This window comes from Pteropus vampyrus, unplaced genomic scaffold (assembly GCF_000151845.1).
Source record: "Pteropus vampyrus isolate Shadow unplaced genomic scaffold, Pvam_2.0 Scaffold3, whole genome shotgun sequence".
In the NCBI taxonomy this organism is placed as follows: domain Eukaryota; kingdom Metazoa; phylum Chordata; class Mammalia; order Chiroptera; family Pteropodidae; genus Pteropus; species Pteropus vampyrus.
This window is the reverse complement of record NW_011888784.1, coordinates 17,682,972-17,704,723: the sequence shown is the minus strand read 5'-3', so window position 1 is coordinate 17,704,723 and position 21,752 is coordinate 17,682,972. Positions and strand designations below refer to the sequence as shown.

Sequence of the window (21,752 nt, the reverse complement as noted above, 5' to 3'; positions counted from 1 at the left end):
CTTATTCCTATTTTAGTCTTACCTAAAATATATCGCTTATGTTTGTGTTATATTAAAATAAAAATTCTGTGTTTTGCAGTATGAAGGGACAGTTGAAGAAAATCAAGCCAATGTAGAAGTTATGCGCATAAAAGTGTTTGATGCAGATGAAATAGGCTCTGATAATTGGTTAGCAAATTTTACATTTGTATCAGGAAATGAAAGGGGATATTTCCGCATAGAAACTGATACTCAAACTAATGAAGGAATCATGACCCTTCTTAAGGTAAGTACTTAGTGTTCAAAACTGGAATGGGTAAAGTTGGTACAGAGGAGGAAACGGATATATTTTGAGCCCCAAATACAAGTGCTTTATAAACTCAATTAACGGGCGCCACTATTTTGAGACAGGTGACATCCCTATTAGCCCAAGTTCTATGGTTAGTAAGTGGTCACACTACAGTTCAGATTCAGATCAAGCAACTCTAATCCTAACCTGACAGCATCATTATTGCTTAGCACACTTCCAGTCTTACTTGCAGCCAGTACCTCACTATAGTATTCCCATGTCATGACCTCTTACCTCTCCTGAGTGTCCCCCAACTTATTATCTTATTTGATCTGCTAGTGATGAAGTGATAGAAGTGTTAGAAGTATTCTCAATTGACATAAAAAGATATTCAGCATCATTAGTCATTAGGGAAGATGCAGATTAAAACTGTATGAGATGCCACAACGTACCTCCTAGAATGGTTATTGTCAAAAGACTTGACAACACCAAGTACAGCAAAGATATGGAGAAACTGGAGTTCCTATACATAAAAGGAAACATAAAAGGATATAGCTAGTTTGGCAGTTTTTTAAAACATTAATCATAAGAGTAGGTACCCAATGATCCAAAGATTTAGTCCTAAGTATCCACTCAGGAAAAATAAAAACATATCTATACAAAAACTTGGCATGCAGATGTTCATGCCAGTTTTTATTCATAATAGTCAAAAACTGGTAACAATCCAATGTCCTCCAACTGGTGAGTAGATATATAAAATGTGGTATATTCACATAATGGAATATTATTGAGCAATAAAAAGGAATGAAGTACTAATACCTGCTCCAACATGGATGAACCTCAAAAACATTTTATGTAAGAAGCCAGGCACAAAATACTACATATTGTATGATTTCATTTATGTGAAATTTCTAGAAAAGACAAAACAGTGGATATAGAAAACAGATCAGTGGTTACTGGGGGCTAGGGCTGATTGACAGCAAAAAGGAACTTTTGAGGGTTATAGAAGTGTTCTAAAGCTGGACATTAGTGATGTTTGCAAAACTATATAGGTTTACTAAAAATCATCATGCTGTACAGTTAAAATGAAGGAAATTCATTGTAGGTAAATTATACTTTAATAAAACTGTCCAAAAAAAAAAAAAAAGGTAAAGAATGGCTACTTTAAACTATGGAAATAGAAATAGTAAATCATCATATGAGAAAAAAGTCTCAGCTTTGTTTATAAATGAGTTTAAAATCTTTAATATTATTAAAAATAGCAAAAGTGGAAATGATAAATATGTTGACAGTTGTAAAAAATAGAAGTATATGCCCTCATGCATTGCTCTTGATGCTGAAATTTTTCCATTCTCTTTAAATCATTTAACTATGTATAGAAAACACTACAGAACAATTTTTGTTGCCTTGTACCTAGCTCATTTATTTTTAAGCTTGTCTTAGCCTTCTATGGTCTTTGAATAGAATATAATGACATTTGGTTAGAAGCTTTTATTTCTCATCCAGCATACATCATGCCATCAAAATGAGCATGTCAAGTGCAAAAGCAACCTAAAAAAAATAATAATAACTTTCACGAGGATTCTATAATCACAGAATATTTTCTCTAGTCATTTTCTGGTGTGTCCTTTTCCCATCACCATAGTGACTCATATAAAAAGAGGGGTAGAAAAAGTTGTTATCCACCCAGAACCCTACAGAGAGGAAAACAAATTTTCTAATAAACAATCCAAAAACAAAAGTGAACAGCTCTACTGTAATTCATGTAAACGTATATGAAGTATTTAATGTTATACAGAAGAAACAATCAATAATAGTCAGTACATCTAAATGAACAAGGCCGCTAGAAATAAAAAGCAACGGGACTGAAACTTTGAGTAGGTACTTCTTTTTGCAGTAGAATATAATGCAACAAAGGGAAAATAATTTGTATAAAAATGTTCAGAGCAGTATTGTATTTAAAAACTGCCGATAGTCTAAATGCCTAATAGAAGGGCTAAGTAATTATATCTAGAGTACCATAGAAATGTTTACTTTAAAAAATGGACAAATTGGAACATAAAATGTGTCTACAGTGATAAACCGATTATAGCAAATATACATTATAAATAACACAGCACACACAGAATGTTTGGACAAAGGTTAATCTTTATGGCATTAATAGCAAACCAGATATTAATAGATATTATTATACTAAAAAGGAGAAGAGTAGGTTCTTTGTTTAAACAAATTTGAAAACCCCTGGGTTTAACAAAGTTAAACAATTGTCTGTCCTCCAGGAGGTCTCAGTTTTCTGATGTGCTAATGTGCAGTGAAAGTCCATATTAAGGGGGCAGCTGGCAGTGTCACCACTACTTATGTAGCCTTTTCACCAGGACAAACCCACGAAACACATTTTAAAGGATATTAACTTATATCGAATGTCCATACACTTGTTTTCCATTAATTAAAAAAACTACTTCAAATTGTAAAAATTAAGCATTTTTTTCAATGATTTTAACCTTTAAAAAGTAACTTGGAGATGTTTCCTAATCATCTTTGACATTTATAAACATCCAAATCAACAGACTTTTTAATTGCATGTTATCTATATGAACTAGAACAGTCAGTGCTGCTGTATTTCCCATGCGTTAAATTATGTACCACATTAAAACGACTCGTGTGTGCATGTGTGTACGTTCTATGTGTGTTCTAGTTTTTTTCTGTTTTGAAAGATTTCCTTTGTTTTTGCCTTTCTAGGAATTAGATTATGAAGAAATGAAGCATCTTGACCTAAGCATTATTGTCACTAATAAAGTACCTTTTCACAAGTCAATTAAGAGTAAATATAAGCCTACATTCATTCCCATCAAAGTAAAAGTGAAAAATGTGAAAGAAGGCATTTATTTCAAAAGCAGCACAATCTCCGTTCGCATTAGTGAGAGCATGGATATATCAAGCCAAAGCCAAATAATTGGAAAATTTCAAGCTTTTGACGAAGACACTGGACAGCTAGCCCACGTAAAGTAAGAGATAGTTATGAATTTCCTCGTTTTTGATTAAATGCCTATATTAAAAAAAAAAAAATCATAATGAAATTTGAACACTTCATTTCTTGCTACCTAGCATTATAGTTTTCCAAAGGTGTGTAGATGAAATTACCCAGAGTCGTGCTTGCAACTGAGGCAGGAAGAAACTTCCCCAGCCTGCCTTCTTTCTATCACCCGAGTGTGAGGCAGAAGCTAGTCTCTCGCCTCAAAACAATTCTGGCTAAAGAAGGCTAAAAAGCAACAGAGAGAAAGTTCAAAAAAAAACTTTCTATAATCTGTCTTATTTCCTGAAAATATTCAAAGTAAGAAAGCAGCAAATTTTGTTGCAAATTCCGCTTTACACAAGTTTAAAGAAATAGTTGCATAATGTATTTTAATGTGGAGAAACCAGCTTCATTTGCACATAAATCTTAGAAATTAATCTTCATTTGAATCCATGTTATTTGGTTCTGGGATTGATGAACCTTTTATGTGTGTCTTGGTCATGATAACATTTACTTAGAATACATTCGAGGACCTTCTAGATGCTTCCACTGTGCTAGAAGGGACTGGATTGTACTCCTTTTGCAGTGACGCCTTAGGTTTGCATGATACATTTAAATTTTTGAAGTAAATTTACATTAGATCTCAGAGATGTGCCATGGAAAGACAGGTCTCTACAGAACTATTTATGGAACTCAGTCACAATAATTATGGTTGAATTCAAAGAAGCCCCACCCAGACACACGGCCTCTGTTTTCCTACTGTCAGAGTCTTTTGGTTGCTTGACTGTTCTTATGCCTGGGTAAGGACATTTACCTTAGTGTTCTTAGGTGCCAAGACTTTATAAAACATTAGATTTACATGCCTAGTTGGTCATAGTGAGAATGGGAATGGGAATATGAAAAAGCTTTTCAACAATCTCTTTCCTTTTAGTGACTCTTCTTTTAATGCAATTCATCAGCCAATAGTAGCAAATAACCTTTACTCAAAATAATATTAACAAACAGCTTCCACTGTGTTTTCTGCAGTGTCTTGGTGACCCTTTTTTGCCCACCATTCCTGCAGAAACCAGCACTTCTTTCTTTGAGTTTTGTAGCCTAGTTTCTATTTCCACGACTCCAAAACCTAACAAGGCAGTTTCTAACTGAATCCCCAGAATTGAAGAAGAATGCTCTATATGATAATTTCTCACTGCCATCCACTGAGAGTCTTAAACTTCCTAATTTATTATCTTCCAATAATACTGTGGCTATCTATTGAAACTTCCGTTTCCCACCTAACGATTTAATTTTGGCTACTATTTTTATTAAGGGTAATAAATATATCAAAAGATTATATGTCCTACCTAGAAAAATAATGAACTGTGTTTATTTTTCAAAAGTATTTTCTTCTTTAGGATGCAATTGCAGTAGTTTAGAATGAGAAAGATCTTAAAGATCAATTCAAACCTATGATTTTACAGATAAGTTAAATAATTTTCTAATGTTCACCTGACTAATTAGTGGTTTCTATTTAGAAATGCTGACAAGGACAGCAGAAGAATTATTCCCTTAACTTCTCATAATTTACTATTTTACTGATTATTCGTATGCATTAATTGTTATGGATATTTGACATAACATGTGAGCTGCCATCCTACTTTGAACGGTGTCTAATTTTTACCATAAGAGAAGAGAAAATTCCTTCAGTGAGATCATACACAACATTCCATGTGAAATATGATTCTTATTACCAAGACTCTGCTTTTATTATTTTATTTTATTTATATATGAATGTGGAAAACCATTGATAGCAACTAAGTCCAGGCTTTAAAATTCCAGACATGAAATTCAGAAATACTTGTGAAAATCCAAATGTATTATTATTTACTGAGAGAAATATTAAAAGGCAAAAAAATTTAGCTAAAGTATATAATTGAAATTTTTTAAATAGCATAATAAATGAGCATTGCTATAAATTAGCCATAAATTTCCTATGTGCCCAAACAGCCACTTAATAGAAAATAAATTATCAATCTGATTGATCAAACGACGTATATTCATATGTTTAGTTTATATTTGTATTTGGTTGTATTTAAATTCTATTGTATTAAATTACATACATTTCTGAACACATAATATGAAAGATCTTGTCCTCCCCAAAGTTATCTCTTTCCATACTAATTCTTGCTTTGAGGGAACAAACCCAGGAGTCACTTCATCAGCACTTTCACGTTTAAATGTTTCTAACTGAAAGAAACATATTGCTCCTGACAATCAGCATTATCTCAAAATGTTAAAGTACTTCCATTAAAAGCAGTCATTGAGTTTTAAAACTGATATTTTTAAATATTAATAACATGCCATTATACGGTAGAACATAAGACTATTTTTCTCCTCTAATTCTTGTTGGGTAACAAAGTATTCTCCAAAGCTTTACCCCAGATTTAAGAGAGACTAGATTGAAAGCTGTAGGACAGACTACAGAGTAACTTGCAAACCTCCGGGGTTAGTAGCCAAGCAATGGTCGCCTTTGCATATGCCTTGGATATGTTACAGGGTTAGGGAAGGTTCCAAAATAAGTGTGATATGCAGTAAAGAGAGGGGCTTTTAGGATAGTTTCAAGAAATTAAAAACATTCCAAATTAATGCCTATAGCAAGAACATATACACTGAAGCAAAAATTAAACTTTAAAAAGTTGTAGATATTAGAGATTCTCAATTTATCCAGAATTCAAAGTTAATTTTATGTTTGTTTTATAACAGATACAGCAAATTGGAAGATATAGATGGTTGGGTCTCTGTGAATTCTGCCACATCTGAAATTAAACTTGTAAAAATTCCTGATTTTGAATCCAGATATGTTCAAAATGGTACATACACTGTAAAGATTTTGGCTATATCAGAAGGTAAGTTATTAAATAGATATTTTTCTTGGTTATATGTATTTTGATGTTATTTTCCAGTATCAGAGACCTTCATTTTGATCTTCTAGAAAAACCAAAGTTCTCCAAATAGATGAACCTTTGCATTTCTACTTATTTAGTGGATTAAAAGACATTACTTGATATGAATATGAAAACATATCTAGGGTAGGAAGTGTCCTAATTTGTTAGTACCTTCTCCTTGCCAAAATTGCAAGATAATTCAAACTATGTTCATTGTTGGCAATATAACCAAAATATATTTTTTTCTTATTTTTTTTAACACCTACAGCACCTGGTATTTATATTTTTTCTTATTTTTAAGATACTCCTAGAAAAACCATCACTGGCACTGTTGTTATTACTGTTGAAGACATCAATGACAATTGTCCCACACTGGTCAACCCAGTGCAAAATATCTGTGATGACCAGCAATATGTGAACGTGACTGCGGAGGACCTGGATGGGTACCCCAACAGTGACCCTTTCACTTTCGTCATTGTTGACAAACCAACTGGAATGGCAAAAAAATGGAAAGTAGTACACAAAGAAAGTAAGCATTTAATCTTTAGTCCATAGCATTATCTCATTTAATCTTTATTATCTCATTTAATCTTTAGTCTATAGCATTATTTCCGCATTATAGCTGAAGAAACCTTGGCTTAACTAGAGTTAAGTAGCTTGTTCAAGGTCACGAAGTTGATGAGTGATGGACACAACACGAAGAAGGGTCTCTCTGATCCTTCCATACCAGATGGCCATGTGCATATATTTATATCTTAGACATATCTCTCTGGTTGATGTGAGCTTTTGTGTGCCCTTCCCAGTGGTTTTGAATGTATAAAAACCTATCCAGAAGATAATTTTGTTCTAAATAATTAGTGTTGATTTCAGAAAACTTTCAAATATAATACCCAAGTTTATCTTAATTTACAGGTTTATTGTTATTTTAAGTCTAAAATTTTTACAATCACTTTAAGAGGCTTTGAATAATGTTAAAGTTGAGGATGGGTACAATGGGGATTAATTATGCTCTTCTAGGATTGAAAATTGCCTTAAAATTTTTTTAAAGAAATGGTAAAATTAAGGTTATTCAATGGAAATGTCATTTAACTCATCATATGTTTGTCACTATATTGCCAGTGTATAATTCCTAGCATTTGGTAGACCGTACACACTTGTTAAAATTAATCATCAGAAAACTAAGGCATGTCCAAATCTGATTCTTTGCTATTAACCTGCACATTCGGAGTATCTGGACTGATTTTATCAAGCACACAGAGTGAATTCAATAGCGAAATTAAGGAAGAATAAAACTTCTAACTGGAGCTAGATATTATTAGCTATTTAAGAATGTTTCTGTAATTTAATCTCACCTTTTCCTTGGTAATCATTCATCTTTGTTTATTTTTGCCTCTTACCCTTATAGGTACCAGTGTGCTGCTGCAACAAAATGAACAAAAGCTTGGGAGAAGTGAAATTCAGTTCCTGATTTCAGATAATCAGGGCTTCAGTTGCCCTGAAAAGCAGATCCTTACACTCACAGTTTGTAAGTGTCTGGATGGCAGTGGTTGTGTCGAAGCACTGTATGACTCTTATGTTGGCCTGGGACCCGCAGCAATTGCGCTAATAATTTTTGCCTTTTTGCTCTTGCTACGTAAGTATATTATAGTCACTCTTTAGCTCTTTTAGTAATTAAGGACACTACTAGTATTTTATTACTGTAGAAGTCATTGATTTCTTTACACTTATTCTGTGAAGGTTATTATAGTGCTCCTCAGAATTTTGTTGTATGAAAATGTGTCATTTCCTGCTTTAAATAACCAAGGTTATTACACATGCTCTTCAAACACCTTTTAACATAAACCTTGTTGGTGTCCCCCTTATTTGCAGTGGACTATTTGCAGGTGTAGTTAATTCTTAACTACCTTGATCAAGAGGCCAGCACTGGCCTTCACTTATTCCTGGAAGTAGAATAAAATTTAAAGAGGGAGCTCTGAAATTCTATTGAATTCTAGATGAAGTGTTATATCTATTCTAAGGGTTTTTAATGTAGAATCATTTTAAAAAACAGTACTCAAGTAATTTGAGGGTTAATTTAAACCCCATGCCTTCTGCCAAATTCTACTCTAGGGTGAAGTGATAAAGTATTATAGAAGTTCCAATGTTCTAAAATACCAGATGTATTAAAATTTTTCTATCCTTAGGAGCTTTTGATCTTTTTAGACACACACACACACACACACACACAGTAGTGAATTTTTTCATATTAAAAAGTAAAGTGGTTAAAATTGTCTTTAAGTTGCTTTTGATGATTTGGCTACTATAGAATCACGTCTCGGTGTTCCACTCAGTAACCACACACAGCCTCTTTATAATGGACAAGGCCTCTGAATCTGTAAGACCCCCTCGTCCTGCCTGTAGACTTTGGTATGACTATCCCAAGACAAGCTTGGTAAGGTCGGATCGAGATTTAAAGAAAAGAAAAATTTTAAATAGGGCTGTAAATAAGTGAAGACTGAAATACAGGAAGTGATATGCAAATTCCAAAATTATGCAGCATAAATTTAGAAATATGTCAGGACTAACCTTCTCTGTACTCAATTTTGTTTCTGCCCAGTTGTACCACTTTTACTGCTCATGTGCCATTGCGGAGAGAGTGCCAAAAGCTTTGCCCCCATTCCTGGCACCATAGAGATGCTGCATCCTTGGAATAATGAAGGGGCGCCACCTGAAGACAAGGTCAGGTTATCAGATATCAATGGGACTTGTCTTCTTTTCTGATTTTAAATAGCCCTTGGGATGTGTTTCTAAATTTTAGGTCATAAGAGAGTAAAGTGGTCATTACAGATTTTATTCACATGCCTTTGAATGACAATATATTTTGTGTTCATTGCCAGGGCAGAGTTGAGGTGGTTTTGCTCTATTGTGACAGGTCCTGTGTTTTAGAGAATAGAGAAAAAGGGTCAGGTAATGACACAGGAATGTAGAACAAAGGTTAGAGAAGGCAAGAGTGTGTAGGAATTTAGGATGGAAATTTGTGTCTCAATATTAAATAGGCAGCCTTTCACAACTAGGTGTTTCTGCATTTCCATTTCCCTCAATACCTAGGGTTGGCAGGGTTAAGCCCACCACCCCATATTTTTACAATACCAATTGTAAAATGTTGCAGAATCCACTCATCTGCTACTTCATAACCATCTCCCATTGTCTCTTAATTGCATCTTCACCCTGGGTCTCCCAGGGTGAAGTTAGTATCCTGTCTAACAATATGATTTAGCAGCAAGTGTCAGAGAACTCAGAATGACAGTGGCTTAAATATGTATGTGGGCAGCCAGGACCAATGTGATGATTCCTCACAATATGGCTCCTTTTTCCATGTTGTTCCTCCATGGATGAGTTCCATTCCCTGCTGTCTGCATGCTCCAAATACCAGCTGCCTCCACATTTCAAAAAGCAGCTCGGAGAAAAGTGAAGAACCACTCTCGAAGAACACTTCCATTTCTGCTTCAGATTACATTAACCAGAACTTAGGTGGCTATCTCTAGTAGCAATGGAAGACTGAAAATATAGTCTTTATTTGGAGTGGCCATATGTCCAGCTAAAAAGAAAAAAGAAAAAATGGTTCTATAACCATAAGGAAGGCACTAAACTCTAGAGGAGAATGGAAAGGCCATTGGTGCCAATAGAGCAAATGAGCTGAGACCATATTTAACTAATTTTTGTTTTCTCCTTGGGTTATAATCGTCTAACAAAACAAAAAGGTAGAATGGATCTCCTCAGAAGTCTTAAAAAGAAGCTATTCAACCCAAAACATTTTTCCTAGTTTGCCTCTGTGGAAACATTCCCTTCATATGCCCACTTAGCTCAAATCCTTCTATCAGCCACACTGACCCTTCATCCTTTCATCCTTCTGACTCAGTGCTCAACTGTATTTGCTCTCACAGCTGGTGCCATCGCTTCTGGCAACAGACCACAGAGAGAGTGAAGCAGTAAGCAGTGGAGTTGGTGGTATGACAGTCAAAGAAACCACCATGAAAGGAAATAGCTCTGCTTCCTTTACCAAAGTGCTGCATGAGATGTCTGAGACGGACAGAAGATGGGAAGAACACAGAAGCCTTCTTTCTGGAGGAGCCACCCAGGTTGCAGGGACAACAGGAGCCATCACAGGCAGTGAAACCATGAGAACCACAAGAGCCATAGGGGCTTCCAGAGACATGGCTGGAGCTCGAGCAGCTGCTGTTGCAGTGAATGAGGAATTCTTAAGAAGTTATTTCACTGAGGTAAGGGTTGGTTTTTATGTATGGGGGAGAAAACATTTATATATGACTATGGTATTCTTAGGGTAATCATTGTCTCAGATCTAGGAAAGACTTAGTTTTTGTTTTTGTTTTTGTTTTTTTAAGAGAATGCTTACGGGTAATAAGGAGAGAGAGACATGACTCGTTGTACCAGTCAGTCAGCTAAATTATGTGGTAGGCACAAGTGACTCCACAATATTACTTGCAAAGGTTATTTTTCACATTCATGTTTTTGCCAGTTGATGCACCTCTGCTTTTCTCTACATTGTCTTCATTCCAAGATGCCAAGAGAGCAGATTGTACCTGGGAAGCTGCCATCCTTGAGGCACAGAGAACATAGCAACGCAGAACCAGGCAGTAGCTTCTAAAGCCATTAACTTTTTTTACATTCAAATTTTATTGGCCAGAGCAAGTTACATGACCAAGCCAGATGTCAGTGGGTCAGAAAGTACAATCCCTCTGCAGGAGCAGACTTGAGAACATGTGACCAAAAAACGCAATCGATTTTGTCCATTTAAATTTTGTCTTCTGAATTGAGAGTACTTTGCTTCATTATTGAGGTGGTTCACAAAAAATTAGGAGGAAAGTTGCAGGAAAGGTCATCTGACACAGTCAGGAAGCTCATGTCTGGAATTAGGAATTAGAAACAGGGCTGGATGCCTTTCTTGAGAACAAGGCTCCTGTGTCCCATGGGCAGAGTCAGGGTGTCAGGCATCTGAAGGACACGTGAGAGAAGTGAGGGTGTGGACTCCCATGGAAGCCAGTTTATTTCTGTTCCTTTTCTTCTGTTCCACTTTCTATTTCCTTCCATACTCCCTGTTTTCATACCATCTGCCCACCCTAAGCTCGACAGAGAGGTAGTGATGTGTTATCATCGAGGAAAACCACTTCTCATTGCCCCTTTTCTGTCTCAGGCCAGGCTCCATTCCAGTGCTCTGTTTGTTTTATTTTGATATGTTTTTCTTTTCTGCACTAATCCGCTCCAGTCAGTCTTGGTTATGTAAATGTGCTCAACTTTTACTTCAGAAATCATTTCAAACTTATCAGAAAATTTGCAAGAATAATAGAAATTTTGAACTCCTATATACTCTTTACCCAGATTACCCAATTATTATCACTTAGCCATTTGCTACTTGCTTTTCTGTTCCCTCTCTCTCATGCACATATACATTCTCTTACCACAGTACAGTGAACAAATTTAGAGATTTAATAATGACATATTCCATATATCAGTTTAGCCAATTATCACGAGAATGTCTTCTATAGCCATGTTTTTCCTGTCTCAGACTCAATTCAGAGTCCTTCATTTAGTTGTCATGACATTTTAATCACCTTTCATCTGAAAACAGTCCCTTCTGCCTTTTTTATCCTTCACAGTATATATTTTTTTTAAGAATGCAGACCAGTTGTATTTGAGAATATCCTTCAATTGGTGTTTGTCCAATGTTTCCTTGCAGTTAGACTCGGGCTATACATTTTGGGCAGGAATATAGTCTTGTTCTTAAATTGTGTCACTAATTATATGCCTCTGTTTTTATTTCCATTTTAGAAAGCTGCCTCTTATACTGAGGAAGATGACAATCATATAGCCAAAGATTGCCTTCTGGTTTATTCTCAGGAAGAAACTGAATCTCTACATGGTTCCATTGGCTGTTGCAGTTTTATTGAAGGAGAGCTAGATGACTGCTTCTTGGATGATTTAGAATTTAAATTCAAGACACTAGCTGAAGTTTGCTTGGGTCAAAAAATAGATATGGATATGGAAATTGAGCAGAGATCAAAACCCTTGAGAGAAACGAGTCTGGAGGCAGCTTCACATTCACTCTTCGAGCAAAGTAGGCTTAATTTAGAGAATGCCTACTCCTCTGGTAGCTTTCAAGTTCCAAAACCTTCACGTGAAGCAAATGCAGAGAAAATAACTCAGGAAACAGTCACTGAAAGTTCTGTATCTTCTAAGCATGGTCAAAAGGTAGTTACCCCACTCCCTGATCCACTGGCTTCTGGTAACGTTATAGTGACAGAAACTTCCTTTGCCACAAGCTCTACTATGCCACCACCGAGCACTGTGATCCTGGGCCCTAGACAGCCACAGGGCCTTATTGTGACAGAGCGGATATATGCTCCAGCTTCCACCTTGGTAGATCAGCATTATGCTAATGAAGGTAATGTCATGGTTACCGAGAGAGTACTACAGCCTAACGGAGGCATATCTGGTCCTCTAGAAGGCATTCAGCATCTGCCAGACGAACATTATGTTATGGTGAGGGAAAGAGAGAGCTTCCTTGCCCCCAGCTCAGGTATTCAGCCCGCTCTGGCCATGCCCAGTGTCGCAGTAGGACAGAACGTGACAGTGACAGAAAGAGTGCTAGCACCTGCTTCCACTCTGCAATCCAGTTACCAAATTCCTGCTGAAACCTCTATGGCGTCAAGAAAGACCATGGTTTCTGGAACCGGGGTTTCTGGCCCTCTGCCAAATTTCGGTTTAGAGGAATCTGGTCTTTCTAGCTCTACTATAACCACATCTTCCACCAGAGTCTCGAAGCATAGCACAGTACAGCATTCTTACTCCTAAACAGTCAGCCACAGTCTGACCCAGAGTTTAACGAAGTAACTGATTTCATGTTTTCAATGGACCTGCCTTTTCATGAGCCTTACAAACGTTAAGAGGCACATACACAAAATTAAAATTTTTCTCAGTCACTAATAGACAATACACCTCACTGTCTCAGCGTCCAGGAGTGTACTTCAGAAATGCTCTAGAATTTACCAAGGGCATAATGGTGATGCTGTGTCTTTAAGTGCCTTTTAATGAGTTATGGCCAGACAGCATTCACAAAGCAAGTTAAATAGAGAGTAAATCTGGCTTCTGAGAACTTACCAAATTAACATGCAGTAAAGCCACCCACAAAACTGACCAGGCCTCTTTACATACCATATTAATGTTTAACATTGCTGTTCTATAGTTTGTACTTTACTGCACCTAGCAAATTATCAACACTCATTTATCCAAAGAGATGTGCATAGTCTGGTGATCGATTTTATTTGTTTTCCTTAAGACTAAAAGCCTTTCAATCTGTGTTAGAATGATTGAGTTTTGGAACATCGACGTGGTAAGAACACCCATTATGTGTTTCTGTGCATGTGTATGTGTGTTGTATGACCCTAAAAATAGCATTATACCCTCTCTTTTCAGTAATCACAAAAATACTGAATACTTCCAATTCAGTTGAATAATCAGGGGAAAATATTATAAATATAAAATCACTTTTTATAGTAATAATATACTATTTATAAAACCTCAGAATATATTATCTTCTAATTTAGTACAGCTAAATTAACCAGTAGACTATATACACTGTGGAAAGAACCATGTCTGTTTTAATGCTATCTGTCCTCAGTGCCTAACACGGGTGCCAAATCAATATTCGTGGAGTTAAACTGGATTTTAGAAGCCACTCTCTTTTGCTTACAATTTCAAAAAAAAATTGAAAGACCCTATAATTTCTGTAATTATGAGTTTGAAATTATAATTTTACTCCATGTCGCAAGATCATTGACTAGCTGGTCATGACTATCTACATATTAAATATTATGTAATGAACAGGAATTTGTACACCATCTTTGCCTTTTTTGAAAAGTGATTTGAGTGTTTTGACCAAATAAATAGATTGTATTTTTATTGCTTCTTGAAAAAATAATCCATTTCAGGTTTCAAAGTACATGTGCATATCAGTAAAAATTTATATAAATATCCTCTACAATGAAATAATTTTCATAAAATTTAAAGACTCGCTTTGTGACTTTTCAAGATATTTTGCTTAGGGAAATGAATCTTTAAAACTTTATTTTTGTAGCACATTTATAGAAATATTGTTGACTTGAATTGTGATATGCAAAAGATTGATACTTTTTGCTCCCACTGACTATGTATGGTTGAAAGACAAATATTTTTAGACACTGTAAGTTCATGGCCAAGGTGAAAGTCACTCTTCCGTGATCTAAAATTTTTACTCTCTACTTTGTATTGTCACTTTTTTTCCCCCCATTATAGTCTTAGTTGTGTTTTGCCAAGTAGGTGATAAGAATATCACTACTGTGTGAAATGTAAAAAATGACCTAAATACTCCAAACAAACAAAAGTTGCTCTTAAACTTCCTCCTTGGGCAGGTTTGAAACCCCTAGCCTGTCATGTGTCACCTCTTCTAAATGGTTTTCTTTATTCCGGAAAGTGCGATTTGTATTCGTTTTTACATTTGTTCCTTGGGAGACTATATTTGTACATGTATCATCAAAATATTTAAATAAAAAGATGACCTTTAGAGCAACTCTTTGCCCATATCTTTTTATTGCTCCCTTATATTTTACAAGGAATGTAGGTGGTTGTTAGAGGAGGAGACAGCTCCCTGAAGGCAGGTGTTTGTTGGACTGGTATTTTCAGTAGAACTGCTAACATCCGGCTCAGCCGGCCCCCTGGGAAGAGCATATTTCCCTTTCTAAGTGAGGTAGAACACAAGAAGGCCCGGTTAAATTTGAGTTTCACATCAATAATGAATTTTTTTTTTTTTTAGTGTAAGTATGTCCCATAGTAAAAACAAATTATCTGTTATCTGAAATTCAAATTTAACTGCACACTCTATTCATTTGCCAAGCCTGGAAACTTTGTTCATAAGGGACACTGAAGTTTACTTTCTGTCCAGAAAGTAACATTGGAGACCCTGTTGAGTTGGTCGAAGAAAGCTTGCACACCTGACCCAAAGAGGTAGAATCATTCAACCAATGTTGAGAGGCTTATTACAGTTTTAATTGCTTATTATAGTTTATAAGGGAAAAGATCAACTTTTCTGCCTATACTGTAACGTCACATTAATAAGTATTTCACAACACTAGCATGTGACACATCAAGACCTAAAGCATGAAGACTGTTATATTTCTGTGACCCCAGAGCTCCCACCCCAAGTGGCACATGAGAGCAAATTTAGGTTGATTTTATGAATCTACAGACTGTATTCCAAACATCACTATGTCAAAATTTATCCAAGAAAACATTGTTTATCAGGTATCATCTAGAAATGAAGAGTTTCAGGTCACTTTCAGGTAATTAAATCTTAATTCTTTAACATGCCAAAATTTCTTGGTTTCACTATTATGGTGTCGTTCAAATCCTATCATTGATTGTTTTGTCTACATTTTCTATTAATTTCTGAGAAAGGGTGTTAAAATCTCCAACTGATTGTGGCTTTGCCTATTTCTCCTTTAATTCCTTCTACTTTTGCTTCCTGTGTTTTGGAACCTGTGTTATTAGGTAGAAACACATTTAAGATTATTGTGTCTCCCTGAAGAATTCACCCTTTACTCATTATGGGATGTCTTCTCTTTATCTCTTGTAACATTCTTTGTCTTGAAATCTACTTCACTTAACATTAATACTGCCACACCAGCTTTCTTATGCTTAGTGTTTGCACAGTATATCTTTGTTATTTTTACTCTCAACCTGTCTTTGCCTATGTATTTATAATGTGTGTTCCTTATAAATATATAGATAGTTCTTACTTACTCATTCTAACAATATCTGATGTTTAATGGAAGGTTTTAGTCTACTTCCAGCAGTTATTCATATGATGAAATTAAGCCTACCATCTTGGTATTGTAACTACACACAAACTTCATTTCTTTAATATAGTTTTTATTTTTTTCTGATTCAAGTGGGTTTTGCCCAGACAATGGCATTGTGACTCACTTGTTTTTTTCTCACCCCTATTCTTCCCACTTTGGATGACTGCTCCTTTAATGATTAAGCCGTATAACATAAAATTAACCAAGCCTCAGGTTTATAATCACGAGGACAATAGGTTTCAGTTAGACTAAGAATAACAGCTTTAGATGGGCTACAGCCCAGGCCCATTGAGGCAGAACAACTCCACCGGCCACATGACCTGACTGGATGGTGCCTTGGGTGATTCCAGAACCAGACACAATGACCAATTGCTCCATCCTCACCCAATCGTCCAACCGTAATACCCTCTTGATTTTTCCCTATGTAATCTGTACTCCCAAGAACACCTGGGGAGCCAAGTGTTTTTGGGACATGCAACTCTAATAAACCTTGCTTTCTTTGCTGCAAAACCTGCAGGTATCTCTTCTTTGGCTTGGACGCAGGCAGACAGACCCCTTTTTGCTCTATTTTCTTTCAATCCCATCTGCTCCTTTTTTTCCTACAACCTTTTGTGTGTTTCAAGTTCCAGGATTCCACTGTAGCTTCTCTACTTACCTTTTAATGTAAGTATGTTCTCATGCTTATTTTTTTTTTAATTGGTAGCTCATGGAAATATAATCGAGAGCACAATCACCTGCCCACCTAGAAAAAGTCTCCATAAAGGTAGAAGAGAAAGAAAACAATTTTATCATTGAATAAGCATTAAGCAGGAAAGAGATGTGCATCATAGGCAACCCATAAAGAAATTGCAAAGACAGAAATCTCACCTTTTTATATAGCCAGAAACAACCCATTATATACATGTTAACAAGATAAATGAGAACTTGTCCTCAAGCAAGACTTACCAGTGCCATTTGTCACATACAGCTCATTTTAAATTCACCTGGTATTTGAGGTGGCCGTTGTGTTTGCTGATTGCTTTTACCTAAAGAAATAATGAAACTTCTAATATATCTATGACAATTTGGAGCCAGGCAGTCATGGAGAAGGGGATACGACAGTGTTGTTTTCCTTGATGTCCGTTCACATCTTTGATGTTCAAAGAGATGGCTTCCAGGTCCTTGAGAAAGACATTTCTGCTTATAAAGTGGCAAAGCCTCATTTAGTTGTTAAAAGATTTATATAGCATCTGGAAGGGACAGAGAGGAATTAACAATGGTAAGTTTTCTAGAGTAAATGCTCTAAGAAAGGAGAAAGGAGAAGGATATTCTCTCTGCACCAGGAAAAAAATTGATTTTTCTTTTTTAGATTTGTACCTACCCTTACATTCTAGAGCTATGCTCTATGTGGCAAGTGGCCACCAATTGGATAGTGAACAAACAGACCATTTCTATCATTATGGAAAGGTTGTTTTGGCAGCAGAGCTGTAAAAAGTACAATATGCATCTTTATCACAAGCGACCTTCAAATATTCTACTACTTCACCAAAAATGTACTTAAATCTTGAACTTCCACTTTGTGGATCTTGCTATGTCACTGTCTGACCTTCTTCACACCCATACTCTAATCAAAGAGGCACCTAAACATTGCCTCTTGTCCGCCACACCTTCCTTTATACCACACCCCATTGGCTGTACTGCATTATTAGCACGAATATTCTAAAACCTGTATTGAGTCCAATAGTGAGTGGAAATGAACATTTATTGATCCACAGATTACAGAACCTCCACCAATTCATGAATCAAGGTGAGAAAATGAGATGAGGAATGTGTATGCTGCTAAAAATCTAGATATGCCCCAGACTGCACATTTCTCACTTGCCTCTTAGTCACTCTCCACCCTTTTTCATCGAGCCATAAGACCCAGGAGCTAGTCCTTTAAGGATGCTTCAACAGGCATCTTTGCCCTGAGGCTTCCAGTTGGGTTTGGTGAGTGAAAGGCATTGACTGGAGATGTAGCTCTTCACATAGAAATTCCCTTTCTGAGTTCCAGGACCTCCACCCTCTCCTTGCTCCTTGAGGCCTATTGGTAGTGATTGCACCCTCCTAAACTGTTGCTCGACTCAGGACTGTCCCTTGAGGCTTCCCTAACCTGCCTCACCTTTTGTAAATGATCCATTAAACTCTCCTTACTTCCGTGTGCTTTTCCCCTCACTGAGACAGTCTTTCAGCTGCTCAATGATAAATCACTTTTTACAAATCATAAGAGCCCCTTTTAAAAATTCCTATGTATTAGTTTGCTCTGGCTGCCATATAAAGCACCACAGAGTGGGTGGCTTAAACAACAAATGTTTATTTTCTCACTATTCTGGAGGCCAGAAGTCCAAGATTAGGTGTTGTATTTTTCTGAGACCTCTCTCCTTGTTTTGTAGATTGCTGTTTTCCCCCTATATCTTTTTATGGTCTTCTCTTTGTACGGGTCTATGCCCATATTTCTTCTTCTTATAAGGACACCGGTCATATTGAATTAGGATCCATCCCGATGTATCGTTTTAACTTAATTACCTCTGTAAAGATCTCATGTCCAAGTATAGTGAGGTACTAGCGATCAGTATTTCACCATTTGCACTTTGAGGAAACACAACACAGCCCAAAACACCTAGTAAACAAACAGACGTAGCTTGAAAAGCTGTACTATTTTTTCCCCCCATAAAAGTCATGAATTTTTTTATTCCAACTATTTGGTTAATTATTAATGCAAATTGCTTATCACAGTAATAAAATTTAAACCTGAATTGAGAATAGCCTGAAAGAAGACTAAAGAGTATCTGCTGAGTCTTTAGAGAAATCTCAAAGATAATCAAAGCGAAAGCACGCTTGGCTGTACAGTTTCTAAAGCAGCGGACCTAAGTATTGTTGACAGCAGCTAGCATTCCCAGCTCAGTGGCAAAGGCCACGTGCTTCATACTGTTTTTTAATGTATTCAGAGGTTTGGTAGCACATGCACCACAAATGACTCTTCAAGTAAGCTAGGGGAAGCATAATGATTCTCTCCTTTGGAACTCATTCTAAGAATTAATTGTTTTCTCTTGCTTGCTCTGAGGCGTCTATTTGTACAACAATGGTATGTCCTGGTTTTCTTTTGTACCACAAATTTAAGTCAATATAAATTATTCTTTATCTTCCCTGCTAGTTAAAAAAAAAAAAAAAAAACCTTGATTCAGAAACCTTAAAATAAATTATATATTGACCTGCTTCTTCATTTTGATTTCTATTATAATGTCTGTGAGGTAATTCACTTCAAAATCACTTCTCTATAAGATGTGTGATAAACACATAGACAAGTTAATTTTAATGGAGTGACTAGTGTTTGAAGAATTCTAATTAGACATTGACACTCCAGAGATGGTTACTTAGCCCTTCAACTATTATTATCAAAATCCATATGTGAAAGCTTGCTAACTAGCATAAAGGAGAAAAATAATTTTTCATTGATGAAATGAGTGGTTATGAGACTAGTGGATTGTTCAGGCACTGGGGACATTCCCCGCCTCACTTCCATGAATGAGGCATGAGAATACAGCAGGCCTAACAGTCTAACGGCTCCTGTGAAGCGCTTGCCATCTAGTCTCAACAGTTCTATGTTCTTTCACCTTCTGGAGCATCCTGCCATCTGATCATCCACAGCACTGGCTTCTCCTGTCTTATGAGCACATCCACCTCAGAATAAACGGTTCATCAAGTGCTAGTCAGAAGGAACTAAAATGAAAATAGAAATGCCCTGTGTTACAAAATCAGGTTGTATTATTGCTCCGGTTCTTGTCTGCTCATAAATATGTGTATATTTTAGGAAATTGGTTTAATAATTGCTTGATTTGTAATAAACCACTGGTATAGCTCCATCTATAACTAGCAGAAATTATCAATATTAAAAAATTTTTAAGTTGCTATTCGCTTAATGGGTCTAATGGCTTAGGAAAATTAGCAACACTATTTTTTTTCTTGGAAGATGTACTGCCTGAGTTCAATCCTTTCTTTGTTTCATTCCAATTTCCTCACATTTGAAGTGTTATTTTACCAAAATATTTTATTTTATTACATGTACTTTGTTGGAAAAAGTGAAATATAGATTAAAAAAGGAAAAGGAAACTATTTTCTATATTTCTCTGATTGCCTCATATATATTATTCTTTTTTCTTATCCCCACCTTCACCATGAATTGAAATCTCTGATGGTAGGGATGAGTTTTTTTTTTTGATATGTCTTCTTATGGTACACCCAAACAAGATGATTGTGAATTTTGAAAATTCAATGAAATTTTCAAAGTGAATTTCCTAAACCTGTGTGTGATCAATGATGTCAGTGTCCCACCTGCCCATCTTTCGTTTAATTAGCTGCATCCCAAACCCGAGTTTGTTCTTATTGTAAGTCATAATTAATAGACTCTGAATAGATCTGAGGAGTTCTGATATGAAGAGAACAATAGAAGTTTTAGCGCATGATGGGAACAATTTGTAGCGCTTTGAAATCTCTTCCGTTTTTTTCAGAGTTTCTCTATTCTGGTTGCTTGGACCGTCAGAGATTTTACTCGCTGTATTAAAGACTTTCACTCAAGAATGATATTAGGAGGGACCCAGGTGCCTGAATTCCCCTCATTTACTGCTTTCAGCTTCTTCCAGCAGAAAGTTTGGTTTTACAATCTTCTTGAACTGGAGCCTGTTGATGTAATCGCGAGCTTTGTTATTCCCAGCCCCTCCAAGGACCACTCTTACAATTTCTCCGGTTTTACCTGGGCTCTTTCTCAGAATAAAAACACTGAGTTGATGAAGGAAAAGCAGCCTTTGGGAGTACCACCATAAAAAAACATGAGGAAATGCACAAAATACAAACATCGTATTTGGTTCTAAATATACTCCTGCTAGATGAAGCCCAAGTTGAGTTGGCTTAGCAGTAAACTATGTGGACATTCGCCTGGTAATAACCGATTTTTTTTCACTTGCAGATCCTCTGGACTACAGAAATTGATGGAATGATAGAAGCACAATTGTCTAACTAAACCTGTGCACAACCAAAAACCATTGCCTTGGTAGTATCGGGGTAAACAAGTGTTATGTGCTCCCTGGACACAAGATGGCACTATGCACGCAGCAAAAGATGCAAAGTCCGCCAGTATCAAAGCTAGAAGGAAAAAAATTAAGCAATTTAGTAAACTCATAAGCAATGCAAACTCACAAAGGCCAATACCTGCCTTTGCTAACTCTACTGTTCACAATAAAGTGTGATGTGCTTCAGAATTGCCTGGGAAATGATGTCCAAATTATGAAAGTCTAATAAAACCTGTATGGCTCTTTTGGTAATGAAATAAAAAATATCTTTCTGAAGGACAGTCATGAGCCTGTGGTTCCATTAAAAACATTGCACTTTGGCGGAAATGATGCTGGCCAATGAATTTACAAATAACACACTCAACCGAGTGTGAGCTAATTTTAAAAATAGATGTGTTGACTTTTCTACAAAACTAGATTAAATTATACAATTGGTTGAGTTCTCACCACGTGCAGAGCACAGTTTAGTGGCTTTAAGTTTCTTCAAAGATTAATAAATTTACCCTCCAGGGGCCCACACTATAGTGGATGTGGTAGTTACAAACGCTTTATTCTGAAAACCAAGACAGCCTA

The 21,752-nt window shown here is 36.2% G+C and overlaps 1 protein-coding gene across 1 annotated transcript in view; it reads left to right on the top strand.

Annotated features, from left to right (window-relative positions):
* The window catches only part of DSG2 (desmoglein 2), a 39,422-nt gene extending 25,337 nt beyond the window's left edge, over positions 1-14,085 (top strand). Inside the window, exons 8-15 of the mRNA XM_011361958.2 lie at positions 80-265; positions 3,008-3,273; positions 6,024-6,166; positions 6,507-6,734; positions 7,611-7,838; positions 8,802-8,923; positions 10,129-10,464; positions 12,032-14,085. Coding sequence (XP_011360260.1) covers positions 80-265; positions 3,008-3,273; positions 6,024-6,166; positions 6,507-6,734; positions 7,611-7,838; positions 8,802-8,923; positions 10,129-10,464; positions 12,032-13,054 — 2,532 coding nt within the window. The 3' untranslated portion in view covers positions 13,055-14,085. The remainder of the gene's footprint in view (positions 1-79; positions 266-3,007; positions 3,274-6,023; positions 6,167-6,506; positions 6,735-7,610; positions 7,839-8,801; positions 8,924-10,128; positions 10,465-12,031) is intronic.
* Positions 14,086-21,752: the final 7,667 nt, after the last annotated feature.